General features: G+C 39.2%; 1 protein-coding gene across 1 annotated transcript; it reads left to right on the forward strand.

Moving 5' to 3' along the window:
- Positions 1–1,889: 1,889 nt before the first annotated feature.
- LOC142985914 (uncharacterized) lies at positions 1,890–3,761 on the forward strand. The gene is made up of 3 exons (XM_076134156.1): positions 1,890–2,078; positions 2,263–2,529; positions 3,756–3,761. The coding sequence occupies exons 1-3, from the start codon at positions 1,890–1,892 to the stop codon at positions 3,759–3,761; spliced, it is 462 nt and encodes a 153-aa protein (XP_075990271.1).
- Positions 3,762–15,445: the final 11,684 nt, after the last annotated feature.

The raw sequence follows: 15,445 nt of genomic DNA on the forward strand, positions 1-15,445 counted from the left end.
GGTACGTACGTGTACCACCACGTCTATGCGCTCACTAGTATGCAACGCTATCATTAGATAACAATCTTATGTATCGTTTATGGTATCGTAAGTAGGCCCGTATGTTACAATAGCTCATAGTAAAATTGTAAGTAGGTAGGTACCTAATTGGCTTACGTGAAATCAAACAATAATAGCAAAATGTAACCAATAATAAGAAAGTGCTAAAACAAATTGTTATCAATGTCTATCAACACGCAAATACCTGGTGTATGGCGAGAGTTTGAGTACCTTTGAATCCGGACGTACAGGTGCAGAGCACGCCGTGCACTTCCACGTGCTTCACCATACATAACACATCAACATTTCTTCCTATTTACGAACACAACTGCACTTCGAAAACAATAACAACAAAAATAATAACAATAAAAACACTAACAACTCAAAACCGGAACAATAACAAGTAATAATAAACAGCAGTTCACACACGACACGATGAATAGGACATAACGAACGACACCGGTGAAGAGCTTCCGTCTTCCGCGAGCGAATTGCTCGAACTATCATTCAATTCAAAGAGAGCCGCCGGCGCCTCTCCGCTCACTCGCGCCGCCCCTCGCCCGCGCCACCCGCTCCCTCCGCGCCGTCCGCGCGCGCGCCGCCGATTTGGTGACGAGCGACGAGTTAGGATCCCAGCGAGAGATTAGATTCAATAAAATATTGATGTGGCATTACTATTTTTACTTGCCACAGTTGTTACTGGTTGCATTGTAGTTTTATTCAAATACCAAATAACATTACAAACATTATTGATGTAAGTTTAAAATACTTTGATATTTATAACATAAAATCAGCTTAAAGGAAATAAAATAAACACGAAACGTTTATTTAATTAAACCATAAAAAATGCGGTTATTCCCGTTCGCCACCCCCAGTATTGCCCCCTCCGGTGGCGACTGGGGATTATTCTAAAAAAATATCCCAGTCGCCACCTCCGGGGGCAAGCGGGATTGTTGGTTAGTAAAAATCCCAGTAGTCACCCCTAATAATAGTTAAAATAAATGCTATATTATCTTTATATTTTTTTGGAATGATTTTAAAATAATTACCGACGTGAGGCAGACGACTGAGAGGACAGTAAAATATGATTAATTTACTCACATCACAGAATGTTTAAAGTAAATGAGTTTTTTATTAACACATTCTATGCCCAACACCCAGCTCCTCTCAAAATCCTTATCTCCGCTGCGTAGAACAATAATTAACACATTCACTGCTAATGCCAAATTAGGTGCAAAAATCTATATGCCCCAATTTCATAGCAACAATATATTACAACCCGACAGTCGAGTCCATTACTCAGGCTGGTCGTCATTTTATTTTTTGGGATAACGTAACAAAATATGTACTAATAATCTATTGTGCTTTATCTTCATGCCGATGTCCTTTGTTAATATTTCACGTCTTTAAGACCATAAAATAGAAGCGGCGCGAGCGCCTTGCGCAGCGGCGACCCGCCGATGACACGTGCGCCGAAAAGCCAAAACTATCGTGAGAAAGGATCACTAATCCTTTTGTTTTGCTACTTAAACTCAAGTAGCTCAATTGAAGATGCCGATGTCCTTTGTATACCAACATTTCACGTCTCGGAATAAACCATAAAATAGGCCGTGTGCTTTGTTTTACCTATAACAAACATGCCGAAAAGCCAAAACAGCCACAATGGACAGAAGGTCATAAATCTTTAAAAACACAGCTTTTTATTGGGCTTGATGGGGATGGTTTTATGAGTGATTCTTGCAAAACTAAACTTTAAGTACAATGCATTTAGATCTAAAATGTAAAACAAGTATCGGCTGGCAATGCGTTGTGGCATTTCTAATCTTATCATTATTAGTGCATCCCTAACCATGTCAGGGTCAAGTACATCGTGTACTAACTCGGGTGAAGTGTCATTAATTTATATTAAAAGAAAACATGGTGTTGTTTTGCTTCACGGTGGCCACCAATATTATGTGAAAAAAAAATACCCAAGTGGACTAAGTTTGTGGGAATGCAGCCAGCGAAAAAAGAAATGCAAAGGAGTTATAAAGATCCGTGTAAGTTTTTCTACTTGTATGCCTATTAATCGTAAGCAATATCTTTTGCTTTGTATTATAAAGAGATTTTTTGTAACGAATAGGATCCGAAACTACTGGATCGATTATAATTTCGTACCCTGATTCCTATACTCTTATTTAATAATCAAATTATTTTTTTAATAAAATCTTTTTTCCTTCGCAGAATAATAATATCGTAAATGAAACGCCGCATTTATGTACTCCAGATTTCCTAAAAAATGAAATTGATGAGCGGCTTTATTCCTGCAAACAAGAAATTATCAAAGGGAATTACCCGGCAGTTCCTCAGTCCTATAATAATATGATTGCAACATTAGAAAACAGCGGATTAGATTTGGTGTGCAAGATACCAACATTCAATAGCGTGAAATCATCCTTGTACAGATTTAGGAATGCACAAGCCGGAGTACAGTGTCTACAGCCGCAGCTAGTAAGAAACGTTGAAGTCCCGAACCAATTCACAATTTTTTTACTAGCTGATTATGCTGATGGTGACAGCCGAATTCTAACTTTCTGCACAGAAAAAGCTAAACTTTCAATTTGCAAAGCGACTGATTTTTACAGTGACGGAACTTTTAAAAGTTGTCCGAAACCTTTTTCGCAGCTATATGTTATACATGCAGATATGGGAAGTACATCAAATAGTACGAATTTAATGCCTATTGTTTACGCTCTTATGAGTGAAAGAAACGTGAAATCGTACTTCATTCTGTTTTCCATGATAAAATCTCAAATCCCCGGCTGGAATCCGGTTAAATACAAAACTGACTTCGAAAAAGCGGCAATGACTGCTATAAAGAATTTATTTCCGCAAGTTAACACAAAAGGATGCTATTATCACTATAATAAAGCGGTTTGGGAGAAGGCCCGTAAACTTCAAATTACAAAATCAAAAGATGTGAAGAAAATAAGAGAGGTTGCACTAAGTGCAGTTCTACCGTTATTGCCTGCACACGAAATTTCAAACGGCTGGAAGTATATTACTCGCTACAGTACACAAGAGGAGGATTTAAAAAAATTCAGAAAATACTTTGAAGAACAATGGCTGAAGGAAGAATTTATACCAATTTGGTGTGCTTACGGAGAGCAGCATAGGACCACTAACTTCTTGGAAGCTTGGAATCACAAATTAAACCAAGAAATTGGAAAAAAGAACCCTAATATTATTCATTTATTAAATGTATTGGTTAAAGATTCTGCATATTTCAGTGTTTGTGATAACATTAATAAAACCAAAATGACACCTTTTAAAAAAAGAAAGAAAAATAATGTCCTTACTGATCAATTTATTTTGGAAACTCAGTTAGAGCTGTTACATGGCGATATATCAGTAGGTCATTTTTTAGAAACTGTAAGGCATTAAGGCTTCTTGGCAATGAAAATTAATAAAAAAAGGTAAAAAAAAGCATAAGAGGTATGGTAAATTAAACTCTGTGATACGAGTACATTAATGACGAATTTAATTGAGAGGACGCATCTGTGATTTTTTCTAATACTGATTAGGGTAGGGTAGAGTCTCGTTATGTCGGTGATTATTTGAAAATACTCATTATGCTTAGTGCATACTTTTAATTTTGTTAAAAATATTTTTTTATTAGGGCAGAGTAATACTTTATTTGTTATGTGTATTTTCTAATAATATTTTTTTTCCTATAGAAATGATTGTTGACTTGTTGATGTGATTGTTTAGAATTCGTATAAAACTTGTTGATTTTGGAAATGAAAATGTAGATTTAAGAAGGCGGAGAATTGTTTTTTCAAGTATATTTTAAGAAATATTTTATATTCTATTGAAAGTACCTAATTATCTGTGATTTTGGATTTGTGTTTAAAATTGTTGATTTTGAAAATAAAAATAGTAAAAAATAATGTTTGTTTAATTTTCTACCAATTTATAAATATTGTAACTCTCTCGTTTAATTAACCCTACGTACTTCTATTTTTTAATCAGAAATTTAATAAAATTAACATTCTTTGTCATTCCAAAAAAAATAAAGATATGCTACCTAGTTTTTATGTTAACTATATTTAGGGGTGGCCACTGGGATTTTTACTAACCAACAATCCCGCTTGCCCCCGGAGGTGGCGACTGGGATGTTTTTTTAGAATAATTCCCAGTCGCCACCGGAGGGGGCAATACTGGGGGTGGCGAACGGGAATAACCGTAAAAAATGTAGGTACATAACAATGATAACAATCAATATCCATTAATATTTTTATCAGAGATACTAACTTATCATAATTCATAATCCCCGAAGAATTACTTAGCATCCATTTTGTCGCATCCCATCTATGTAACATCCACGCGCGGTCGCGGCGTCACGCGTCACTACGGCCATCTACTTTTCGAGTCGCACCGCGAAGTATGAATGAGCGTGTAAATATTGAATAGAATTTTGCAAGAACAAATGGAACAAAGCGACAATACATGTTAAATTGTTTATTAGAGATTTTTATAGCGCTAAAGAATATCAATAGGATTTTTTGTCGTTCTGTATGTATTTGTACGTGTAATAATAAGATATCACACATTTATCGCTCGTCACCAAATCGGCGGCGCGCGTGCGGACAGCGCGGAGGGAGCGGGTGGCGCGGGCGAGGGGCGGCGCGAGTGAGCGGAGAGGCGCCCGCGCCGGCGGCTCTCTTTGATTGATAGTTCGAGCAATTCGCTCGCGGAAGACGGAAGCTCTTCACCGGTGTCATTCGTTATGTCCTATTCATCGTGTCGTGTGTGAACTGTTGTTTATTATTACTTGTTATTGTTCCGGTTTTGAGTTGTTAGTGTTTTTATTGTTATTATTTTTGTTGTTATTGTTTTCGAAGTGCAGTTGTGTTCGTAAATAGGAAGAAATGTTGATGTGTTATGTATGGTGAAGCACGTGGAAGTGCACGGCGTGCTCTGCACCTGTACGTCCGGATTCAAAGGTACTCAAACTCTCGCCATACACCAGGTATTTGCGTGTTGATAGACATTGATAACAATTTGTTTTAGCACTTTCTTATTATTGGTTACATTTTGCTATTATTGTTTGATTTCACGTAAGCCAAGTAGGTACCTACCTACTTACAATTTTACTATGAGCTATTGTTACATACGGGCCTACTTACGATACCATAAACGATACATAAGATTGTTATCTAATGATAGCGTTGCATACTAGTGAGCGCATAGACGTGGTGGTTACGCGTACGTACCTACGACGCGTCGCGACATGTCGTCGCTCAGCGCGCCGACGCCACCAGAAATCTCGTAGGCATGCGCGGAGATACATTGCGTTGTTCACTATACATTGAACGCTCAAAAATGACTAACTCGGGAACCAATCATTTCCGAGAAATATCGTTGGAGTAAATATCGCGCATACAGTGTCACAAACTTACCAGTAAAGTTTTCGGTTAGCTGTCATTTACACCCTGTATATATATATTATATATATATATATATACAATACTTCATAAATACAAACTAAGATAAGTGTGACGATTCTGCAACTTGTTTTAGCAGGAGATCCCGAACTTTGCTCTTAAACGTAAGACGGTTAGTGGACATCCTGATTTCAAGAGGGAGCGCGTTCCATAATAAGACAGATTGGACAGGAAAAGAAGAGTTGACAAACCCAGAAGTGTGTGACGGACTGAGAAGAAGAAGATTATTAGAGGAACGAAGGTTACGGTTGTGATTATCACACAGATATTGAAAGTAGGAAGTTAGGTAGGCTGGGGGAGTAGAAGAAGTGAGAAAAGAGAAGAGAGTCGTGAGTGCACGTAAATTACGACGCTCACGAATGGGCAGCCACCTAAGCTGGGAGCGATAAGTAGATATATGATCATACTTGCGGAGGTTGAAGATGAATCGAATGCAGTTGTTGAGAAGGCGGTCAAGTTTGTTGAGGAGATCTGCATTCAGGTCGAAGTAACATACATCACCATAGTCGATCAGTGGAAAGATTAAGGTCTGCACAAGCATTGCTTTAGTCGTGGATGGCAAAAAGTTTTTGAGACGATACAGAGCCCGCAGTATACCAGTGACCCTCTTGCAGACGTTAGATACTTGAGCTCTCCAGCTCAAAGTTGAGTCCAAGTAAAGGCCAAGGTCTTTCACAGTAGGGGTCAGTTCGATGATGGAGCCATTAAATACGACCGGTGGTACTGATACCTGACCTAGCCTACTGATGCTGCGATTACTGCCTACGACTATAGCCTGACATTTGTCAGGGTTAACAGCTAAACCGAACTGCCTAGACCAACACTCAATGTGCTGAAGGTCACTGTTAATCATGCCGACAACTGACGCTATACAATCCACTGTTCCTTGCGCGTAGAGTTGCAAGTCATCAGCGTACAGATGATACGCACCCTGAAGATTATCGGTTAGAAGATTAATGAAAAAAGAGAACAATAAAGGAGAGAGGATGCCGCCTTGTGGGACGCCAGAATCGAGTTCACGCCAGCTCGATGATAAGTCACCGATGTGAACCGACTGTTGGCGTCCTTTGAGATATTAGGAAAACCAATTTAGTGCACCAGAAGATATGTTAAGGTGAGAAAGGATGGAAAGAAGGATATCATGACTGACGGTATTGAAGGCGTTCGAGAAATCAACCAAAGCCACCACGGTGACTTTAGTATCTTCCATGCCCGCCCTTATATCGCCAGTCACTTTAAGGAGTGCGGATGTAGTGCTGTGACCCGGATTGAAGTGGGTTAAGCAAGTTGTTGTTTAACACAAACTGTGTTAATTGCTTGTGCACACAGGCCTCAAGCACTTTGGAGAGGAAAGGTAGAATTGATATGGGTCGGAAGTGGGCTGGGCTCGAAGAATTTGGGATTTTAGGTAACGGGATAATGTAGGCTTTGCGCCACAAAGAAGGAAAAGAACCAGAGGTAAGTGAGAAATTTATGATATGGGAAATAACGGGGAGCAGGTGATCCAATGCCGCGACGATCATATGCCGACTGACGTCGTCAGCGCCTACTGCATTGGACTTAATAGACAGGATTACCTTTTTAATATCTTCCGGTGTTACTGGAGCAAAACAGAAGGGATCAAAGTTGGGTCGGGGTAAATTATTTACGGAACGGACAGTCTTGCACGTGGTTTGGTGATCAAGAGGTACTGTGGAAGCAAAATGGAGATTGATGTCATCCAAACCAACCGTGCAGTCTGGAACGTTACTTCGTTGTTTGCCGATACCTAGGGTCCCTAGGAACCTCCAGATATCGGCTGGGGAAGAGGAAGAAAGATTACTGAGAATGTGTCGGCGTTTAGCGTTGCGTACCATCTGATTGCATCTGTTCCTTGCAACTTTGAACTGAACCCAGTTGTCGTCACAGCGGTCTCTGCGGAACTTTGCGAATGCCCTATCCCTACGCCTCATGGCAATGCGAACTCCCTCAGTCATCCAGGGAGCAGGCGGTCGTTTACGTCTCACCCTTCTGACTGGCGCGTGGACGTCAAACAGCCTAGTGACAGCGGTGTTAAAAATTGCGATTTTATCGTCAATCGTAGGGGCTGACGTTAGCTGCTCCCACTCGATGTTAGCAGCGTCCCCACACAATTTAGCCATGTTCATACGCCCAAAACAGCGCCTAAACAGAACCTTAGGATGGGGTTTGGGAGGTTTGAGGATGTAGGATAGGTATATGAGGTCGTGATGAGAAAAACCGGGAGCAGGGTATTGACCAGAAAAGGAGACAAGGGCGGGAGTAGATATCATCATTAAGTCCAACCAGGTATCATCGCCATCGATATTGTGATGAGTGGCATTCAACGGAAGAATGTGTAGACTGGCGGACTCAATGATGTCTAGGAGTTTACAGGAACGGGGTAAGCCAGAGGAAAGGAGATCGGTATTAAGATCGCCCATGATGATGTGATGTGAGTAATTGGACCCTAAAGATTCCAGCACTAATTCAATACTGGAGAAATAATCGATGGATGGGGGACAGTATATAACGCCAAGGAGGATTTTTGCTCCTTTGACCCAAACCTCCAGGAAAAGAAATTCGGCCGAAGCAGAGTAGGTGGGACAAGAAGAAGTTAGAATTTGGTAAGGGAAGTCACTTCTGAGGTAGATAGCGACACCACCCCCTCTCCTGTCTATCCGATCATTACGGATAAGAGTGAATCCAGGGAGAGAGTAAGAAGTTGAGGATAGGTGAGGTTTGAGCCACGTCTCTGAAATCAGGACGGCATGAACGTCGGCATCAGCGAATGCCTCCTGCAGGTCATTATAATGGCTAGGGACGCTTTGCGCATTTATGTGACATACGTTAAAGAGGTTTATACCAGTACAGTCAAAAGTCCGACGCACAAAGTCTCCAAGCGTGCCTGTTATAGAGCAAAAACTATCTTTCGAGGATGTACTAATATCGTCAGCAGAAAAAAAAGAAGCTTCATCATCCGACATGTATAACAATATAATATGAGTAATAAATTAAAATATAATAAATAAATATATTTAAATAATTATTATAAAGGATGAACAATAATACTACGGTGCAAAATGCATCTCTGCACCACCCGCCAGCTAACATAAGAAAAAAAAAACAATAAAAATATTATACACGTTTCCGAACGAAATTGTATGAGTCAAGTTGTCAGATTGACAGTTGACACTTGACAATCATTTAAACCAGTCATTAACGTGTAAATAATAAAGTGAACAAAGAGTATTATTAAAACTAGGGTATGGATAAATAAAAATTAGAGGGTAAACGTTAACTACGTGTTACGTAAGATAGGAAGCGTAACAAAACTAAACTGTGGAGCGCGACACGGTTTCACAGTTCCGACAAATAACATTGGGACAACAATATGGCTAGTACTTGCGTGCTTTCGAGCTAACCGCAGATGTTCCCGCACTTGCACTGGCTGTTCCTGTCTGGGAAGAATGGGAAGAAGCGGCACCGGTCACCTTAGGATGCTTGGCCGCCAACGCGTTCAGCTCATCGGTAGTTATCACCTTGTGACGGCTACCGTCGGCGACCTTCACAACAATGACGCCGTCCTGGGTCCAGCAGTCCCTCATGCCGAAGTGCTGACGTGCCTTGGCGAAAACAATTTGCCGGGTCCGCGTCAGGAACTCCTTCACTGCAATAGACGTTCCACGCAGCTTCGCCTTGGCACGCCAAACTGCGCTCCGGGTATCCGCACTCGTGAAGCGCACCAAAATGGGTCGGTGATGCTTACCCCCGGGGGCACCAATCCGGTGACAGTGTCTTATGGAGGCTGGTGAGATGTCAGGCAACCCCATCTTAGATTTGAGTATGGTCGAAGCAATGTACTGTTGGTCGACCTTTGCTGACTCTGGGATCCCCAAGAAAAGAAGATCCTTTCTTCGGTGCCTAGTCTCCATGGAGTCCACCATCCGGGCACACTCACTAATTTGCTGTCGAAGCAACCCAAGCACACCAAACATAAGTTCGCGGAAGGTGCGGAACTCTTCAGCGACCTTGGCCACAGTGTCCTTGGCAGCACCAGTTTGCAGCTGCGCCTCAAGTTCAGCCATCCTCTTGCTAAATGACTCCTCTAGCTTCACCTTTTTTTTTTTTTTTTTTTTTTTTTTTTTTTTTTTTTTTTGCGTCAGGAAAATGCATTACTGCATGTCCCGCCCCAGGGAGGAAAGCGGGGGTCTGTCGGGCTCTCCCGCCGGCTAGACGTTCCGGCTGACTTGGGCATACCGACTAAAAACCTGACGGTGTTCCTTCCACGGTCACCATAACGTGGCCAGGACGCGGTACCTCCAATTGGATACTCCGCGTCCCAGCCGGTGACGGCCCCTCTAGCTTCACCTGAGTCATCTGGATTTCACTCAATTGCGACATTGTGTAGTTATAGGTGTGTAGTGACTTGCAGATTTGGTTTGTGTTCAGCTGGCAGGTGGTGTGTTGTATTACACTGATACTACATGTACTGGGTATGTACTAAATGTAGTAAATATTAATTATATATTGATGTCAATTGATTTAGATTGATAAATACTGATAAATAAATTAAATTGCAATTAAAAACTCAGGAGTGATTTTTAATCTTGTATGCCGAGAGGGAACGGTTCGAGTCGCTGTACTACGCACAGTTGGGGCGCGCGAGGGCACTCCTCACCACCGTGCGTTCTTCCTCGCCGGCGCTCGCGTCTACTGTCTCCCACGTCGATGGACAATCTGACTGCATACACGAATTCGTTCGTCTGCCGAAAATTACTTGCCTCAGTTCAAGGGGGACTATCAGCACTGGCTCGAATTCCGAGATACGTATATTCCTTAATTCACAGTAACAGTAGTATTCAAAACATTAATAAATTTCATTGTTTACGCGCCGCTCTCGGCGGCAGCGCATATAAAGTTATCGAAAGCATAGATTTTAAAGCCAACAATTATGAAATAGCTTGGCAACTGTAAATGGACAGGTATAACAATGAGCGTTTATTGGTCAATAATCATTTGCAGGCGTTATTTAACTTTTCTCACAGTTAGAGTCTTGTGGTGCATTACGCAATATGATTAATGTCATAAAAATATCAACTTAAGAGCGCTTGAAACTCTCGGACATCCCACAGAATACTGGGACACCTTAATAATTTACATGATGTATAGAAAACTAGCAGTGATAGCCGAGTGGTTTAAGTTGGCATCTCGCACGCAAGTGGTCGCAGGTTCGAATCCGAGGCAACACACCAATGACTTTTCGAAGTTATGTGTGTATTAGAAATAATTATCACTTGCTCTAACGGTGAAGGAAAACATCGTGAGGAAACCTTGCATGCCTAAAATTTGTTTAATACATTTATTGAGGGCATGCAAAGTCCCCAACCCGCACTTGGCCAGCGTGGTGGACTCAAGGCCTAACCCCTCCCTCTCGTTTGGGAGGAGACCCTTGCCCTGCAGTGGGACAGATATGGGTTATTAAAAATAGAAAACTAGATTCTGTTACTAACCGAGAGTGGGAAGAACACAAAAACAATTTAGATAGCTTTTCAAATTTAAAAGACTTCTTAAAATTCTTAACCAACAGATGCGATTTATTAGAAACATTATTTGACAACAAAAACTTTAAATCTACATATAATATTAATTCTAAACCTACAAATTACGATACAAACAAAACAAAAAATCATAGTCATACAAATTCTAAACTTATGTACAGTTCGTAGAATCGTACATGTCCAATGTGTTACCAGAACCATTTATTATTTACTTGTCAGTCATTCAGAAACTTAGATGTAGAATCACGAATAAAAAAAGCATCATAAAGCAATGTTTGCATAAACTGTTTGCGACCGGGTCATACAGAAAAGAGTTGCAAGCTGTCTCATTGCAAATATTGTAAGGTCCCGCCGCAGGCACCTACGCACGCACTCTTTCACTCACATTCACTAATACATACAGAATAACGAAAAATTCTATTGATATTGTTTGAGTACCGAGCTCCAGCTGTGATTCTGGGGGTTGAACGGACTACCGAAATAGCTTGTGTAGAGGTAGAACAGTTTATTGTATTGAGTGTATACAGGCCTCCTTCAGTGTTGTATGATAGTTTTGAAAGTATTATGGAAGATGTTTTAAATAAGGTAACAAATTTAAACAAATTTGTTATTATTTCTGGAGCTTTTAATATAAAGGAGAATGGGCACTCCTGGGCGGTCGGCGGCCATTAATGAAAGTAGTGTCAAATTAAAGTAATGATAACTAGGAACAACTTTTACTAAGAACGTTTCGCTGCAATCCTTTCAGGAAACAATATATTGACATGTAAATATAATGGAATTTCATAGAACAAATACAATTATTTCGTGTCTGTAATGCATTTAATGTTGTGTAATAACGTTACATCTTCTTATAACGATTGCAATGCCATCAAAATGAACAATAATCGTAACTCGTATCTATCTATCATATGGTTCACCCAGTTTCAAAGTTGTTCAAGCCGCCCGAATGTTATCTTAGTTGACAACAACCGGGACCGACTTTTTACGTGCCCCCGGAAGCACGGAGAAGCTCAGTTCAAATACCACAATGCGGTCACCCATCTATAGAATGACCGTGCCAACGGTTGCTTAACCAACAGACCGTTTACCGACCAGTGAGCGCAACTGGCTATGAACGCCTCGTTTTTAAGCTGAGCATTCAAGACAGATAAGTCGTCTCAGTGAATATATTATAGAAGAGCAAGATGTTTACTTGTTACGATATTTATATATTTACATGTTATGATTGTTCGAATATTAATAATGTCTACATTTGTATGCAATAATATAAATAGTACTTTTTATTTAATCTCCGAATATAAGCCAAAAATATGTTTTTATACTATTAAAAGTGCTCAAAAACAAAAATGTATTTTGTTCGTCATATAAGTGCGTCGCGGCAATAAAACTTCTACACGGTAATTATAGGACTAAACTACATTAAAAAAACAAAAAAACAAAGTTTGGCCGCTGATTGCCCAGGCTCCATACTATTTTGCCCATTCTCCTTTATTGAAGAATTCTAGTTTATGTATTAAAATTAAAGCTCAAGCTCACAAGTTATAAAATATATATTTTTTTACTGTTTTGTTCTGAATTTGATTCAGTATTTACTTCCAGAACGATTAGGGTCCAAGACAGTGCTACTTTTAGTGAATGAGCTACTTCAGGTATACATAAGAGTAAAGCTAGGCTTTTTGAGCTATATGGAGAGAGAAATCATAATAGAAGTGAAGGATTTCAGATGTACGTTAAAAATTACTCAAAATTGTTTAGAATAGTTTGTAAAACTGCTTAGGCTCGCTACTTGAGTTTAAAGATTAAAAATAGTAATATATATTCGCTTAGCCTTTGTTCCAAACTATGTTGGAGTCGGCTTCCAGTCTCACCGGATGCAGCTGGATACCAGTGTTTTACATGGAGCGACTGCCTATCTGACCTCCACAACCCAGTTACTTAGATACTAACACGATACCCTTCGGTAAGACTGGTTGTCAGACTTTCAAGCTTCTGACTACTGTTAACGACTGTCAAAGATCTTCGAAAATGGCAGCCGGGACCCACAATTTAACGTGCCTTCCGAAACACGGAGGAACTCGATATGTATAAGATGGTCACCCATCCACGGAACGACCTCGGCAAGCGTAGCTTAACCACAGAGATCGATCCGTGCGGCTGTTGTAAACTAAGCCACGAACTCCTCTTATTAAAAATAGTAGTAGATTAAAAATAGTAATGATAAAATTAAAATGACTTGGAGTATAATTAATAGTGGAAGAGTAAGGGGCCCCGATCGCGAATATTGCTGTTATTTAAAAGTTTTGAATAGTATTAATGTAAAAAATACTGCAGATCTTTGGGGTAATTCAGTAGTCATTACATAGTCAAATTAATGCACAGATGCTTTATTTAAAAAAAAAAAAAAAAATTTAATTAAAACAAAGATGTGCTCGCAGAGCATCAAGCCGAGACAATGGTATTCATGAATGGTCTTAACAGTGAACAAGTAATCGTAAATCAAGTGGTTATAATTTTGGCGCTCATTAAAGTTACAGTAATTGACCAACTAGCATTTGACACCGTAACTCTAACCCATTGATTATTGTTCTCTAACCTATTGATATTGTTTGTAGAGGCCTAGCAGGATGCGTAACTCTTCCCTCCTTAAGTTCAAAATCGTCATTTAAATTTTTGTTAAATTTAGGATGATGATTTTGATTACACATAATTTTGCCTCTGTAACAGTATACAAGAACAAGAAATATTATAACTAGGATTACGTAGATTATTATAGTTCCTAGACTAACACTGTATATATGTATTCTCTATGTCTATTGGCTTTTCACTTGTTATCACTTCACTTTTTAATGCGTGAGAAAGAAACTGCAAGTTTTCCATATTTACTTGATCCAAGTTAAGCGCCTTGCGCTGCATTGTTTTCTTTGGAGGAACTATGTTGGGCAGGTGGATGCTCGGCATACTGCGGGACATTACTGATGCTACCTGAAGACGTGTTTGTTTCTTCAGCGTTATCTTCCCAACTTCGATTCTACAATCGTTGTCCAATGTTATGATATATGTGCCGATAATGTTATGTTGGCTTTTATCGCTTTCTCAATATTCTGTTAGCAGTGTGTGAACTCCGGTGTTGATTATCCAGGAGTCTGGTTGTATAGCTTTGATCTTTACGTCGAAAGATTCGACTGGTATTGGTGCACACGACGTTATTTGTGTACAAAACTTTATCAGATCTTCGATGCATTTATCTTCGTTTTGTACAGACATATAATCTTCATGACATAAGAATTTTCCTTGGTCTATCTCTTTACAAGGTTGAGATAATGGTACGGTTTTCAATCCCTTCGCAAGGATGTAGGAATGTTTAGGAGTTAAAAGGAAAGTTAAATTAAGCTTTGGATTATACATAGGAATAGGGTGTAGGGAAAAATAGTTATAGGTGTCCGACTGAACATTGTTACTGACATGATAAAAGTTAATCGTTTGCCCTTTACATATGCTTTAATGTCTTTACTATTTTCTATCTTAATTAAATGATCCATAGTTACAGGGAATATAACTTTATCTGTTTTTTCTATTTTCCTTAGTAAATTATACAATTCATTGGTAGTCAATAAAGATTGATGTAAAATATTTATTTTACTAAAAGCGACTGCTGTCTCGACTTCGTCTAATCTAATTAATAAAATTTGAAAATTATGTATAAGTAAATTAAAAGTATTTATAATAACTTCCTTGCTCCTTTGATATTGTGTTCTGTTCAGAATTTCCTGAATTTCTTCAATTGTTTTTTCTAATATAATGAAATTATTTCTGGTGGAATTTGTTGTATTAACAAAGGTGTCAATCATCTTAGATATTAAAGTCACCTTATTTATGATCGTATTTTGTTTGTTCTGGATATTGTTTATTAATTGATCATATCTAATGGCATCCTGATTATCTAAGTTACCAGTGATTGCTTGAATTATCAATCCAATCGGGTTAATTAAACCTCTTTTCATTCTAATATTTGGAATAAGTTTGTTATACTTTTCTAGCGTAAGATTCATAATGTATTGAACTTGGAGCTCGGCGTCGATAATACTACCATCTAAATTATATATATCATTATATTTATCTATCATATATGATTTTATTTCGTCATATTTATTTATATTATAGTCTAAATTAGTGCAAATCAATTCTTAGTCTAATATTTGAATTATATCCCAATTATAAAAGCTTACTGATGCTTGGCCTTCTTTCACAGGAAGTATACCTGGGTTGTCTTCAATCGGTTGAAGTTGAAGGGCCCGGCCTTGGATTATTAGTGTCATCTTTGACAGGATGTACCTGTGAAGGACGTTTTATGTCTTTAAT

Source organism: Anticarsia gemmatalis, chromosome W (genome assembly GCF_050436995.1).
Source record: "Anticarsia gemmatalis isolate Benzon Research Colony breed Stoneville strain chromosome W, ilAntGemm2 primary, whole genome shotgun sequence".
NCBI lineage: Eukaryota > Metazoa > Arthropoda > Insecta > Lepidoptera > Erebidae > Anticarsia > Anticarsia gemmatalis.